Source organism: Triturus cristatus, chromosome 1_2, assembly GCF_964204655.1.
Source record: "Triturus cristatus chromosome 1_2, aTriCri1.1, whole genome shotgun sequence".
NCBI lineage: Eukaryota > Metazoa > Chordata > Amphibia > Caudata > Salamandridae > Triturus > Triturus cristatus.
The window spans coordinates 147779005-147793251 of NC_140580.1; the positions used below are offsets into that span (position 1 = coordinate 147779005).

Consider the following 14247-nt stretch of genomic DNA (forward strand, 5'->3'; position numbering starts at 1 on the left):
GTCCAATAGTTTTAGTATATACAATAGAATACAGTCACACATTAATATATGCGCCACGATTATATCTTCCCTCGAGAATGATACCACATGACAAATTCAAATGAAATTACTATAGCTCATTTAGTTCAATACAACATTGTCTTCTGATATTTTGCCTAATCATAAACTGAAAAACATATTTTTTTTTTTATAGAAAGTGAATTTAATCATCTCCCTTAGAAATATTTTCATAAATCAGAAATCATATTGTATTATGTACACTGTATCATTTAACCAATGGACCAGCTTTTCAATGCACCAATTATTATGCACAAGTGCAATGGCCTTCTCTGAACCGCAACCCCCACCTGGCAATAGGGGTTACAACAGCAACTCTCAGCGGACGGCCCGATCAGTGCCATGACCTTAAATCTTCTATGTGACTCCCACCTGGCATATGCACATCACAAAAACCAACCCTTGGGCAGACAGCCCAGTAGGTGCCACGGTACTCAATCTGGACCCAGAATCTCACACTGTGCATCAGGGGTACTCTCGACAGGATCCCCATTGGACTCCTCACAGTGTGCACTAGTCTTGGCAGGCAGGCAGATGCTGGTGCACCAGGGTGAGCAGTATTAATTCTTCTGGTCAATGTCCCCTTACCTAGCTAGGAGATTATCAGACCTCAGTCTACAGTCCTGGTCAAAACAGGCAGAAGTTGTGCTTAGTTTCTCCATGCTGATGTAAAACTCAAGTCTAACAATTTTGGGAGACTCAAAAAACCCTTTTTATAACCCATTTCCAGATACAGATGTAACTTAGTGTTTGAGTCTTTGAAGTTTGCGATGTGATGGTAACCCACTTGAAAAGAATTCTCTTCTATGCTGTCCTTTGTCCAGAAAGCAATATGTCATAGCAGGAGTGACTACAAACTTGATAACCCCACACATAGGCCACGGTAGGGACTAGAGGATCACACCTGAATGTCAACCTCACTGATATATGCCTATCAAAAAGTTACCATTGCTCTCAGTCCAGTTCTTTATTATTCCCTTATCATACCCATTTCCTTCCTGAGATGTGCCCAGGCCCCACTGACCAGTGACATTTACAGAATCAAAAGAACCCTTTTGTACTGCACAAGAGAGCCTGGCTCTCCCTTCCTTCAGTGTGTGTCCCACCCAGCTCTCAGCAGCACAGGCAATCCACAAATCTATCTGGAAGTCTTCTTCACCTTTACATGCCTGTCTGAGGCTCTGTGCTTCCAATTTGGATCCCGCAGGTCTCTGTGTACTGTACCATACTCAGACACACATACATTACAACATGCACATGCAATCACATGAGTGCTGCACAGTGCTACATACTAACCCAATGCAGAGCAAGGGCAAGTTAGGGAAATAGCAGCAAAACTTTACATGAGTCGACAGGTAGGCCTCACTCAAGTGACACAGAGAAAAAGGCCTGTTCTCTTTATTGATCACTCCCATAAACCATGGGGGCATATGTTCACACCAGAACATGGACTTCTATTGGAATTCTCAAGGGCATATTGTCAAGCCCGTTATCGCCGCTTTAGCGGCAGTTTTCTGCCGCTAAACCGGCTATACTTTTTAACGCCGTCCTTGATAATATGCCCCATGGTACGCTGCCACCACGATGGCAGGAGCCCTGTGTCTCCCTCGGGCAAAATGAAGAAAACCAGTTTGGCAGAACAGAGGGGGAACCAAAGGCTGACTTCAGCCTTGTTTCAAAGCTTCTGCTATATATATTTGAGAATTATTTCTGTGGCTCTGGATGCCGGATTAATGGTCAAATATGCACAGCCACTGTGAAAGAACATCTCAAAAAATTCAGAACCCTGGGGGTTTTAAACTTCGTTTGTCTCCCTGACGGCTTTCTTTTCAAATTAGGAATTACACCCTCATGGGGCAGAATGTTGTAAGGCTTATAGCGTGCCCTGGTAGCTCGCGTTTGGGTCGGGCCAGTAACACTTGGGATTCCTATAATACTGACATCTGACTGGATTTGCTTGCTGCAGCAGAATATAAGGCTAAACTGTTTGTCTATTTCTATACGTAATGTTCACTTATTTTAGGTTATTGTGTGATTTTAAGATCACCCTGTGTTTTCTTTTTGAGTTTAACATGCTTTATTAAGGAAATTGCATAGTGAAACCAAGCAAAATATAAAAATGTACATAAAGTTGAGACATGCCAATCTTTGTAAAAGAAAGATCAACTTGAGCAGAAATTATAAATACAGAGCTGGTGCACAAGTCATATCCCTAAAGCTGATAATCAAACGAATTTTATATTTTTTCAGGGGAAGAAAGAAAAAAAAAGAAGGGAAAACAATATAGAATGTTTAGGTACCTAACACCCTGTTTTCTAATCGTGATTAAAATGTTCTTTGTCCAGAGTCCTTGGCCAAAGAAATTGGTGTGGACGATGTAAAAATGGAAAGAAAGCAGCCTAACATGAATCATTTTGATTGCCAAAGATATTGGAGCCTAAGTCTGAAAAAAGATTGTGAATCTACACGACGAAGTTTGAACGACATATACACATTTTTTGGGTGTCTAAACAAATTACAAAAATTCATGAAAAACTTCCACTTACAGCTTTCCATGAGTGCTCAGGTGCATAAGCATTTACACATGTCTGAATGTATATCTTGTTCATTTGAGTATGTGTGAATACCCAACAAAAGTACATTGGCTCATTTGTTTCTTCACAAGGAACATATTTTTCCCCCCTGAGAAACTTTTCATTTAAAACTCCTCAACTTTTGTGTGTGTTCCCTTCCCATTCATTTTCTGCTTACCAATTTATTCCTGAACTTGACACAGGCACATTTCTGATTGTTTCCAAGGTTGAAACGTGTTTTGCAAATCGTTATGAATGCCAACAAGATCAAATGTGTGTGTGTGTTCACCTAATTTGCAACACATTACCGCTCCTAAACATCCACTCACCACTTTTAAGTGTATGTAACTGCACATGCCATACGACCATTGAGGGTGTAACACTACCTGTAAGTAGATCGATTTATGAGTATGAATTCACATTTAGTCTATTTCAAATGTGAACTTGCACTAGCAAATCGTGCCATTGCACACCGAGAATGAAGTTAGGTTTGTAAATTGCTTTACCTTCAGGCACCCATCTGTCAGAAGCTGTAAAGAACCAAATTACGTGTTCTACATTTTTATCACTTTTGAAGGCCAGTGTACACCAACAATACCAAAAAATGCTGTGCAGTCACCAACTGCATAACTTGCCAACAGTGTAAGGCAGGCGCGATTCCTCCTCCACACAGGCGCTGCGAGAGCTTCACTGGCTACCGGTCAGAGAAAGGATTCATTTCAAGTCCCTCTGCCTGGTCCACAAAGCAATGCATGGGGAGGGCCCGAACCCTTTGCAGGAAAGATTCTCACGTTACTCCCCTCCAAGACAGCTGCGCTCCTCCAACGCTAATCTATTGTCACAACCCAGATTCAAACGTGCCAGGATGGGCGGGAGGGCCTTCAGTGTGGTAGGGGCCCGACTGTGGAATGAGCTCCCCTGGAACATCAGACAGCTAGACTCCTTATTGGAATTTAGAAAGAGTCTTAAAACCTGGCTTTTTCCAGAAGCCTGATTGCCGTCGATGTCGTCTCACCTCTTGTAGCTTAAGCAATTGATTGTTTTGTCAGAGCGCCAGGATACCCGTAGGGTGACAGTCTGCGCTATACAAATGACTATACAATACAATACAATACAAGGCACCTACATTCTTGCTGATGCAGAGCAGAAGCATGCTAAAGTACCTGCAATAATTGTGCTCTCCAATGCCGTGCTGTTCCATCCCAAGCTTAAGCGCACTGATATCCTCTTTAACCAGCAGGTAGGAGTCCCAGGGCAGGCAGGTGCGGTTTCTCTCAGTCCAGCTCACCCTGCCTCTGTATCGAGCGCCATTTTCTTCGAAACACTCACTAGCTACTATAAGAAAAGGAATAAGAAACGTGGTTCAACAAGTATTAGACATTTTCTTATTTCAGCCACCCGAAACTTAGATGAATCAACTCACATTCAGCTGGTTCCAATGGTATCTGAATCTAAGCAGATGTTAGCATATCATAATGCATCTGCAAGTGGAGCTGCACTTTTTAAAATTTAAACGCCTGTGAAATCAATAAGACCCTTTGAAGTTGGCCTTGTTCTGCCTTTGTAATGATATTCTGTGAACACCTAAAAGGCTTAAGGTTCTGGTACTTGACCGCAATGGAAGATATTTTTTAGCAGGAATTGTGGCTTGTTAGTTAAGTATTCCGAGTCAGTGGCTATACTCCTGTATATTAGCTTCACCCGGTGCAAGAACCAGAATGTGGCATCTGAGATAGAGTCACAGTCCATGATATGAGGCAGATGTTGGCAGTGGTCACATAAAAAAGTGGTAGGGTGGGGGGAGCGCGGGAGGGAGCGTGGGAGGGGGCGAGGGGAGGAGGGATCATAATATTAATAAAACATTTTAAAAAGTTTAACTTACCTGCTGCCGACCGCCTCCCTCGTCTTGCCTTGGTGCTGGGACTTCCTTGCCCAGCAGACACTGTGACTTCGGGCCATATGTAGGTAATTTCTATTTACCGATTCCTAAATACCGAATTTTACCGATTCGGTATTTAAGAATCGGTAAATAGAATATAGGTAAAAAATCGGTAAATTGTACCGATTCGGTAATATTCGTTATTGCCGATTCGGTATTTACCGAATCGGTAATAAGGCATACCTTCCCATTCATTCCTATGGGCCTGGAGGCCCATAGGAATGAATGGGAAGCCATTCACTATTACCGATTCGGTAAATTACCAAATCCTTAAAACCTGCCTCCTACATTAGAACGGGCTAAATACCGGTCGGTAACGGGAAAATTACCGATTTTCGGCCGTTACCGACCGGTATTTAGCTATCTACATATGGCCCTAAGTCACATACTCCCTGTCCAATTCCTGTGCTGCAGAACAGCGCGGGGATTGGCCTGAGTGGGCTAGAAAGACGCTCCGCTCAGGTCAGGGAGTCTGTGGGGTTTCTCTAATGCAGCCAGTTAGAGAAACCTAAGGGAGCATGTGTGTTTTGGTCGGCCTGAGATAGCCGCCCAAACACACATGAGCACTTAGGGAGTACACATAGCACTCCTACTACCCCCTCCCATGCCTCAGCCCGCCCCTCCCTGCACACGCTGACTGAGCCAACAGCTTCAAAGTAAAACAATACTGAAATATTGTTTTATTTGTTTGCTGCTGGCTCTGAGCCAGTGGTGCGACGCTCCTCCACCATTCAGGAGGATCCGCCCATGGATGTTCGTTGAACACCAAGAGTCAATTATTGTGAGGAGAATGACCTCAAACTTGTTGCACCATCAAATGTCAACAATCTTTTGTACGTATGCAGATCAGCCTTTCTGAGACAGGGAAAGAGATACCTAATCAGAGCTATCCATGAAAATATGTCTGCACCACTGTCTCCAAAATGTGCCTCAACCAAGGTCCACGTTGGATGTATACCGGATTGATACACAAATGTATGAAATAGTTGTTTTATCCTTCTCGTTTCAATTAAAATACCCAAATGCTTGCAATCAAACAATTCTAGTACTACATTTTTTTAGCACTCTACCTTGCTATAAAACAAACAAAAAAAATGCTTACACGTTAATGTACGAAAGGGATACAGAAAAAGAAAGGGTGATAGTGTAGGGCCATGCTTATTTACTTGGTGCTTTAGAGTGCGGTCTTCGGCCACTTCTTGTGCCGTCTTCTCTTTCGCGCCCTTAGCATCACACATTAACCGTGTTGAATCAAAGTAGTCGATAATACAATTGGTGATGTGATCTTATTAATTAGGCCATATGAGATGTCATTGGTTATGCGATGTGTGTGATTATCAGCAGATCATGGTGGGGACGGGAGTTAAGATTTTATACCATAAATGGTGAATTTCAGTGGTTTTTAGATTTTATATTGACCCATAACATTATTCTGCTTGTGTTTTGAGGTTTTTTTATTGACAAATATTTGTTTGTTATGAGGAAAGGAAGCTGTTCATTACTTTTAACAACGTTGTTCTCTGTGATTTATTTGGTTTAATGCAATATACTTTACTCCAAAGAATATTGCATTTTCAAGGGTGAGCTCAATCTGCATGACCTGGGCATAGATACACTGTTTTTATCCTCCAGCTCAGGGGCCATGGGCTGCCAACCTGGGATGCCACTGCTATTGCCACCCTTCTCTCTGTGTCCACCTGATGCTGGGAAGGTCAGGGTCCCCTGGATCTGTCTCTGTGGTGCCGTTTGAGCCTTTGCTGGAATCAGAATCAATGATCCTTTCCCATAATTTTCTCTATACATTCCCAGACCACCTTTGTGTTGTTAAAGAAGAGCGAACGGTCATCCGCGACAAGTTTAGGACCTGCAGTAAACAGTAGCTTGTAGTAGAGATTTAAGTCTCTGAACACTCTCTTGGCTTCCAGGAAAGAGGCGCGGTGGTGCTGCACCGCCATGGTTTAGTCTGGGAAAATGGATACCGGCTATTTTCCACATTCAGTGGGCCCAAGGCATGGGCCAGGGGCAACAGTGTGTCTCTCTCTGTAATCGAGCATCTTGTCCACCACCGGTCTAGGTGCTGCTCCCTTCGACAGGTGCTCCACTGGAACTCTGGGCACTTATTCAAGAACAAAAACTGGGACAGGCTCGGCGGGGCCAAGCAGTCTCGTATAAAGGGTTCAAGGTAGGCGATCATATTGAGGAAGCCCACAACCCTTACGTTATATGTCTACAGAGGAAGCCCACAACCCTTACGTTATATGTCTATTATTGCCTTCCACGTTTTTTGCCTGTTTGTCTAGCGCTGTGACTTTGTAGTCCAAAACTGCCACCTTGGTTCTCAGGTCATTCATCATGGGTTGAACATGTTAGATTTGACTTTTTTGCCAGTTTCCGGTGGTTATCACGCAATTTGTTCAAGTCAATTGCGACTCAATCTATCTACATTTACAGAGACTCTCTAGTGGCACTAATGGCTTCTAGTATGCAGTCCAATTCATCCGATGTTGTCCGCGGTCCTGGGAATTGTAACTGTCCTGTTGTGATTCCATTGCATGAGTGAGGGTGGATTTTGGGCTGGTGTGGGTCCCCCCTCTTGGTCCTCCGGTGACCTGGAGTGACCCACAGTGGTAGATGTCTGGGATTCCTGTGGAAAAGCTGGTTGGGCTGGGGCCTTCCTATTGTACCTTCAGGATTACCCGGTTGGATGCAAGGGAGCTTCCACGCTCATGGGATTGAGAAAGGTAGAAGGGAGATTGAGCTCCACCGCCAAGCAAAGGGACCCGTATGGTATGGAAGCCATCCAGACGAAGATTAGGAAATCTCTTGGGTCTACCGGGGTCTCCTTAATGTTAGTAGATGTAGAGGCCCCGAGGGTTGTGCCTCCGTGGTGCCCCTTTCCCCCAGGGGTCACCTGCCACTCTTTGCAGGCCCATTCCCTGGGCTAATTACTGCCCGACAGACCATGCTTCAAAGATTGCCTTGGGGCACTCCATTACCTCGTGCAGCACAGTCCAGGGAGTTAGTGTCACTCTAGCCTCACTACCCTCTGCGCTGCTCCACAACCCCTCTCCAGTCTTGGGAACAGTCCTTGGGTCCTGGGCCCTCAGAGGGTGTTGCTGTTCCAGCCGAATGTGCTGTTTCTGACAACTGTTGTATCGTGCAACCCCCCTCAGCTGGGGGCACCTCCCCATTCGCTGTCAGCGCATACAGTCTCTACCACTCCACCTCAGAGCCGGCACTCAACTGGTCCCCATCAGAAGCCTGTAGTGGTCTGTGGCCACTACAGACCACAGGGGGCCTGCCACCCTGCCCAGTGTGGCTTGGTTTCTCTGTCACTGATCCGGTGCTTGTGGTCGCCATCTTGCCATGGCTGCTCCTCGTTCCGGGGATTGAGGCTCTACTGCATACCCCATCCTCCTTCTCCCCAGCAATCCTGCTCTAGGTCGGCAGCTCCCCAGGGCAGCTGAACCATTAGGCTGTGGTTGGAGCCCCGATGGATCTGCATGGTTTTAGGGTCTCTGGGGGATGGTGTGCTGGAAGCGGAGCTTGCTTGCAGGCGACATCTCCTTGCTCGGTGTAGCCACAGCCCCAGATTACTAATTTATTTGCTTTTTGTTAATTAATGTGTTCCAGACTTCTAGTAGGCTGAGAGAGTGAATTTTAATTTAAAGAAATAGTGTGCTCCTCAGGGTCCTTTTAGGACTGCTGTGCAATGAGGGCTTGTATCTGCCTGACAGCCAGTCTCTCAGAGAGGAGGGAGCATCACGTGAAGTGTGGATTTCCTGCGGGAAGAACCTACCCTGAAGTTCCTGGAAGGCTATCTATATGCTGCAAGAGACAAGAACCTGCTTGGCCATCTGGGAGGAGACTCTGACCAGAAAGAGGGGGTGGCTGTGTGGCACCCAGGGTAAAACATACTATGTGATAGCGATTTGGAGGGACCCCAGTGCCTGTGAGCCCTCAGACTTTTACTTTAAATCCCGGCAGAAACCGTGACTTCATGATTGTATGATTGCCAAAAGCCCTGTCTTGGCTTGATTTACGTGACCATAGTAGGCGTGGATAGGGTCTTGACTGTTGTTTGCAGAAGTCCTAATCGTAGCTGAAACTGCAGTTTTTGAAGGCCCAGCCGAGGTTGAATCTGCCAACTAAAGGAGCCTTGAACAGAGGCTGCAAATCAATTTGCCGAAAGGCTCAGTCTGGGCTGCATCTGCAGAATACAGTTTGCCTGGACAGGAGCTGCAACTGGCATTGGCTGAGGACCTCAGGACCAAACCTATCTTCAGTCCAGCAGGACTGCAACTCTCTAGGAGCAGACACACAACTGATTATGGCCTAAGCACAACTTGGAATAATTCTGACAAGGGCTTGTTGGATCTCTGTGGCTCTTTGAAATGTGTGCAAGACTTGTACTGAGTGCATGGCAGAAAGTACTTGCGAGAACTTGCCTATCCCAAGAGAGGGTAAGATGAAGATTAAGTGCATTTTAAAAACTGTGGGTAACCAAAACTGCACCTGAAACTGATTCATGCTATTCCTTGTTGCTCTTGGAGATGGAGGGAACCCAGTGCTCGAGTAGATTGCCAGTGGGAACAGAGAGGGAGCAGGATGGGTGTAGCGTAAACAAGAAATAGAAGAGAGTCACTAACTTGCATATCTTCATTTAATTTCAGAATATTTAGAACAACCGTCTGATTACAAAAATTCTTGCAAAGACATGAACAGGGCTAAACATGAATTTCTTCGTGTCTGTTGGCTGATTGTTGAATTCTGAGCTCGAGCAACCCCACGTAACCTCCCTGAAAAGCCTGTGATTGCACACTCACTATCCAGCCATTGCAGAAAGGGATCCCTCTTGGTCCAGTTTTCAAGGCCATAGTAGGATGGGCTCTGGGACGCTAAGGCAAATGTCCTCAATCCCCAGGGTTGTGGCCCGATAGCCCCTGCCTGCCCCGTTTCCCACTGCCCGAGGTCTGACAATAATCTATTCTCCAGGTTTACAGCTGATGCATTGTAGTGCCTTCTTTCTACACAACTAAATATTTTTAAACTATTTTTAGGTGGCTCCACGTGGACTTTTGAAATGTGCGAATGCCCTCAAAATATTGATGGCCTGCAGCTGGTCCAAAGTTCTGAGACATGATCTATAGGGGTGGGCGGAATTTGCGAAAGTGACTTTTGCAAACTATCGCGAAAATTTGAAAAATCTCCGCAAACTCGTGGAAATATCGCGAAGATGCAGAAGTTTTTTTCCCGCCCGTTCGCGGTATTTTCTGCGTGGTCGGGGCTCGCCAACTTACCCATGCAGTTGCTCGCGGGCGCGGCCATCTTGTTTTCACTCTTCTCACGGTGCATGATCGTGAGAAGAAAGACGTGATCGCGCGACCAATGACATTACTGCGGGCGCGAACTGTCGCGAGACAGCGCAAATGGCTACTAACAATCCAACATCTCGTGGAGAACGCGACTGGATCGGGAAAACTTGTCGGCGAACGTGGGGATTCAGGTAAGGCGATCGCGCGCGCGCGAGAATGTATTATTTTACAGCGCGAGCAAGAAACAAATTATCGCTAAGCTGCGGAATGCGGAAATTTTGACATTTTCGCGCTCTCCGCGGAACGCGAAAATGTCAAATTATCACAATTTCCGCGAGCGGAACGGAAATTTAGCCCAGGCCTAATGATCTCTAAAATGGAGTTTGGAGCAACTGTACTCGTAAAAACACATTTATGCAAGTATTACTACCATGGAAAGGTTACATTTCAGGTCATTGCCATAGTACATTTTAACTAATGTGTGAAATGTCTTCTTGTTTCTCCTTCTCAATGTTATTTATTTCATTAAATTCGTTATTCATGTTACAGTAACATTGAAAAGAAAGCCACCCCTGGCTGACACTCAAAAGGTATATATAATATTAATATGTAATAAGATTCTATCTCAGTGGCAGATTTAACCACTTCTGTTGCATGAAATACCTTAGTTTATATATAAATGAAAAATATTGTGACATAAATCATACAGATCATGAACTGAAAGGACTAAGCTATTATAATCATTGTTGAGGAGGAAACGGGCTCATGACTTACTCAAGACTTACAAGACAAAGGTCTTTAGTGTCTCTCAGTGCCCATCTATTTTGACACACTTTCATCAAGGGAAGTTCCTGGCACTTGGCTACTTTAAAAGACAGATCTCACAAACTGGAAGGGATAAGACGACAAGGTGGAGAAAGGAGACCTACCAGAGGAGGTTGGCTTTGGGAAGAGATGGAACCCTAGACAACCATCTACAGTTTTGGTAGTTCTGTTTTAACCACTGATCTGCTGTGAGGCACTGCCACCAGAAACATATGGAGGCACCATCAGCCTTGAAATATGGAAATCATACATAACTGTCCCTCCTTGCTTTGTGCTGTAAATTACCGATGCATCTAGGACTCTAAATAAGCTTGCATGTGTCTAAAGCACTTCATTCCTCAAGCGATGCTGCCAGACCTGCATCGGTCCTCTGCATCACACATCTATTACATTACTGGAAGCGCCCACTTGCTTCACTTCACCAAGTCATCAGGGGGCTGGAAGGGACTCCTTTACTCACTCTTCCTGTATAACATCAGAAGAGGCATCATTACCTAACCTTTGATCTCGTGATGGGCTACAGCAGGTTTTACTTGTTTTTTTTAATAATAATGATTTAAAACGGATGTATGACGTAACAACGCGAGTCATTACAATGCGTGCAGTTACAACGCAATCGTTACAACGACTGCGATGTTACCACGCTATGCCATTACAACGCAAGTCTTTACATCGACTTGCGCTAGATGGCGTGCTAACATTAGAAAAGTGGAATTTACTATTCCAACTCCAGTCCACTTAACAGTAGGGAATGTGTTGGGATAGTAAACTACACTATTTGTAATGTTAGCATGCCATCTAGCGCAAGTCGTTGTAAAGACTTGCGTTGTAATGGCATAGCGTGGTTACATCGCGTTCGTTGTAAAAGTTTTGTTGTAAAAGTAGTGCGTTGTGAAAGTTGCGTTGTAAAGGTTGTTTACCATTTAAAACAGGTGCCTGCAGAGTGTTTTGTGTCAAATCCTTCAAACCTCAATCCAGTGCAAATTAATGTTATAATCCTTCACTTGCATGCTGCCTAGAATCTGCCAACATCACATTTCGACTTAGGCGCTCTAAATGCAACGCGGTGTGGGGTTTTCACTGGGAAGTAATACGCACCCATACAACAAATCTTGGTATAAAAGCCTGATTTCAGAACATAATGGATGCCATTGATTGAATAAAAGTAATACATGTTTACCTGTTTCACACATATGCCCTTGGAAGGGAGGTTGGCAGAGGCATGCAAATGTATTATTCGCTCTTGTCGTGCAGACTCCTCCATTTCGGCAAGGATTGACATGGCAAGGCCCTAGAGCTGTTAGGAAGACATCAATTTGTGTCATCCATTCAACAAACTTTATTTCGGTCAATGAAGACCATAAAAAGTAGATAATACAAATACATACATAGCTAAATTTGAGCAAAATTAAGAATTCATCAAAGGCAGATTATAAAAGATGGCCACAATACATTCATTTTAAGCGAGTCAATTGTCATTAAAGCAATAGTTCAGAGAATAAAAGCAATTAAAACAGGTTAAAAAAGTTTAAAAAATTTTAAAAGTTGAGATGAGACAGGCACAAAGAGAATTATTTAAGGTTGATGTGATAGCTTTAACAACACCTTACGCCTGCGCAACATAGAATTGAGGAATCAGGACACGGCATAAACTGTGGGGTGGTGAGTATCAGATCTCACTATTCTATATGCCTCTGAACACTGCCTACACCCTAGATTTCTACAGAGTGGTACGAGCCAACGCCATCTGGCTATTTTATAGCCAAGGCAAAAAAAAGAACATGAATATCGGACTCGTCTGGGCAATTGCAAGCAGGACAACCAAGGGAGGGAGCTTTTAGCCATTTGTTCGTGAAAGCATGGATAGGCAAGGTCCCTATTCTAAACTGGATATATAGCTTCCTTACCATGGAAGATTGTATATCATCCAGAAAAGGCTCGAAAAGATACTGGGCTTTAATATTAAGAAAGTCAGCAGGTAGAGGAGGAGCCTAGCGCTTGACCAAGATGGCCGCGTGAGCTTAGAGCTCCCGAGACCCTCGCGCCCTCCGTCGACTATCCTGACTTAAATCCTGATGGTATGCATGGCACCGTGTTGCTGAGTTGTCAGGGAGGCGATTGATGCTACCCGCGACCGGATCGCCCACCGGGAACCGGACTTATGACTGGCAAAAGATTGCGGCCTAACTCCCGGAGATGCCAGGGGCTAGAGTTGGCAGGATGCCCGACTCCTAGTTGATCAACAACGGCCTGGTGAGGTGTGAACTACCGGACGGAGGCCCTCGCTCTTTCACTTTCGGTTTCGTTCCCTTTGTCTGCCCGGACACTGTAGTGCTCTGGGTGGTTCTATAACCCCAGGGACGCTCGGTGGGCTATTTTGGAAGAACAAGGCGGACCTGCTCACTCTTTATACCTCTCTCTGAGAGGGGACGGTCCTCACTGCATTGGACTGCTTGGAGTCCATTATGTCGGGCAAGGCAGAAGGAGATAGGCTGAAGACTAAGTCCACCAGGCGGGGAACGTACTCCCAAGTCAATAGTATGGACCGCTACGCCCTCCTGAAGACATCGCCGAGTGGATCGAGCCAGGCGCCGGATGCCCAGAAGGAGGACTCGCCTGGGACCCCGGAGCTCTCCCTGCAGGATGTCATGGGCGCGCTTGATGGGATGCAGACCTCGATGGGGAGGCAATTCGAGGCCCTGGCGCATAAGGTGGATGCCATCCTGGTGGATGTCAACTTGATCCGCTCGGACCTGGGCAAGACAAACGAGCGCGTTAAGGACCTGGACCACAAGACCACGGGCCTCACTGATGAGGTCGCGGACCTGCAGAACGAGGTCCGGAAGCTGAGGGCCGAGAGTGACCTCGCCGCCCGCCGGCTGGAGGACTTCGAGAGCCGGTCCAGGCGCAACAACGTGCGCGTAATCGGGGTCCCGGAGTCCTCGGATGAGGCTTCGGCGGACCTGCTTGTGGAAGATTTGGTCCTCAATCATCTGAAGCCTAAGGGCCTTGGGAAGTTTTTTGCTGTGGAAAGGGCCCATAGGGTGCCAGGCGGACGGCCCAAGGCGGGTGCCCCGCCGCGGCCGATTGTCGCCCGGCTCTTTCATTTCCGAGATCGGGACGCTATCCTGCAAGCTTCGAGGGTGACGGGCCCAGTCCCCTTCCAGAATGCGTCGGTGAATTTTTACCCGGACTTTACCCAGCAGGTGCAGAGACAGCGACAGAGCTTCCTGGGGGTGAAGCGAAGGCTTCGGGAGCGGGACCTAAAGTATGCCATGCTTTTCCCCGCCAGACTACGGGTGGTGCATGAAGATCGGACATTCTTTTTTGACTCTCCTGTTATGGCCGATGAATGGCTGGACGCTTTGCCCCGGCGACGGACCGGGGACGACGCAGCTGAGCATGGAGACAGTGGCCGGGATGGACAGGGCTGATAACTCAAAGCCGGCCTGACCTGATTTGACCATATTTGTAGATTTGAATAGAGTGCAGTAACTGTGGAGGGTTGCGGGAGGACGAGGGGTGCTCTTTTCCTCCC

General features: G+C 46.0%; 1 protein-coding gene across 2 annotated transcripts in view; it reads right to left on the minus strand.

Moving 5' to 3' along the window:
- Positions 1-14247, minus strand: part of HABP2 (hyaluronan binding protein 2) — a 227122-nt gene that overhangs the window by 98934 nt on the left and 113941 nt on the right. The window contains exons 5-6 of one of the 2 annotated variants that reach the window (XM_085603357.1): positions 11890-12006; positions 3794-3962 (exon numbers count right to left, since the gene is read on the minus strand). In XM_085603357.1, coding sequence (XP_085459483.1) covers positions 3794-3962; positions 11890-12006 — 286 coding nt within the window. Of the gene's footprint in view, positions 1-3793; positions 3966-11889; positions 12007-14247 lie in introns of both variants that reach the window. The other variant, XM_085603356.1, reaches the window with a different exon arrangement.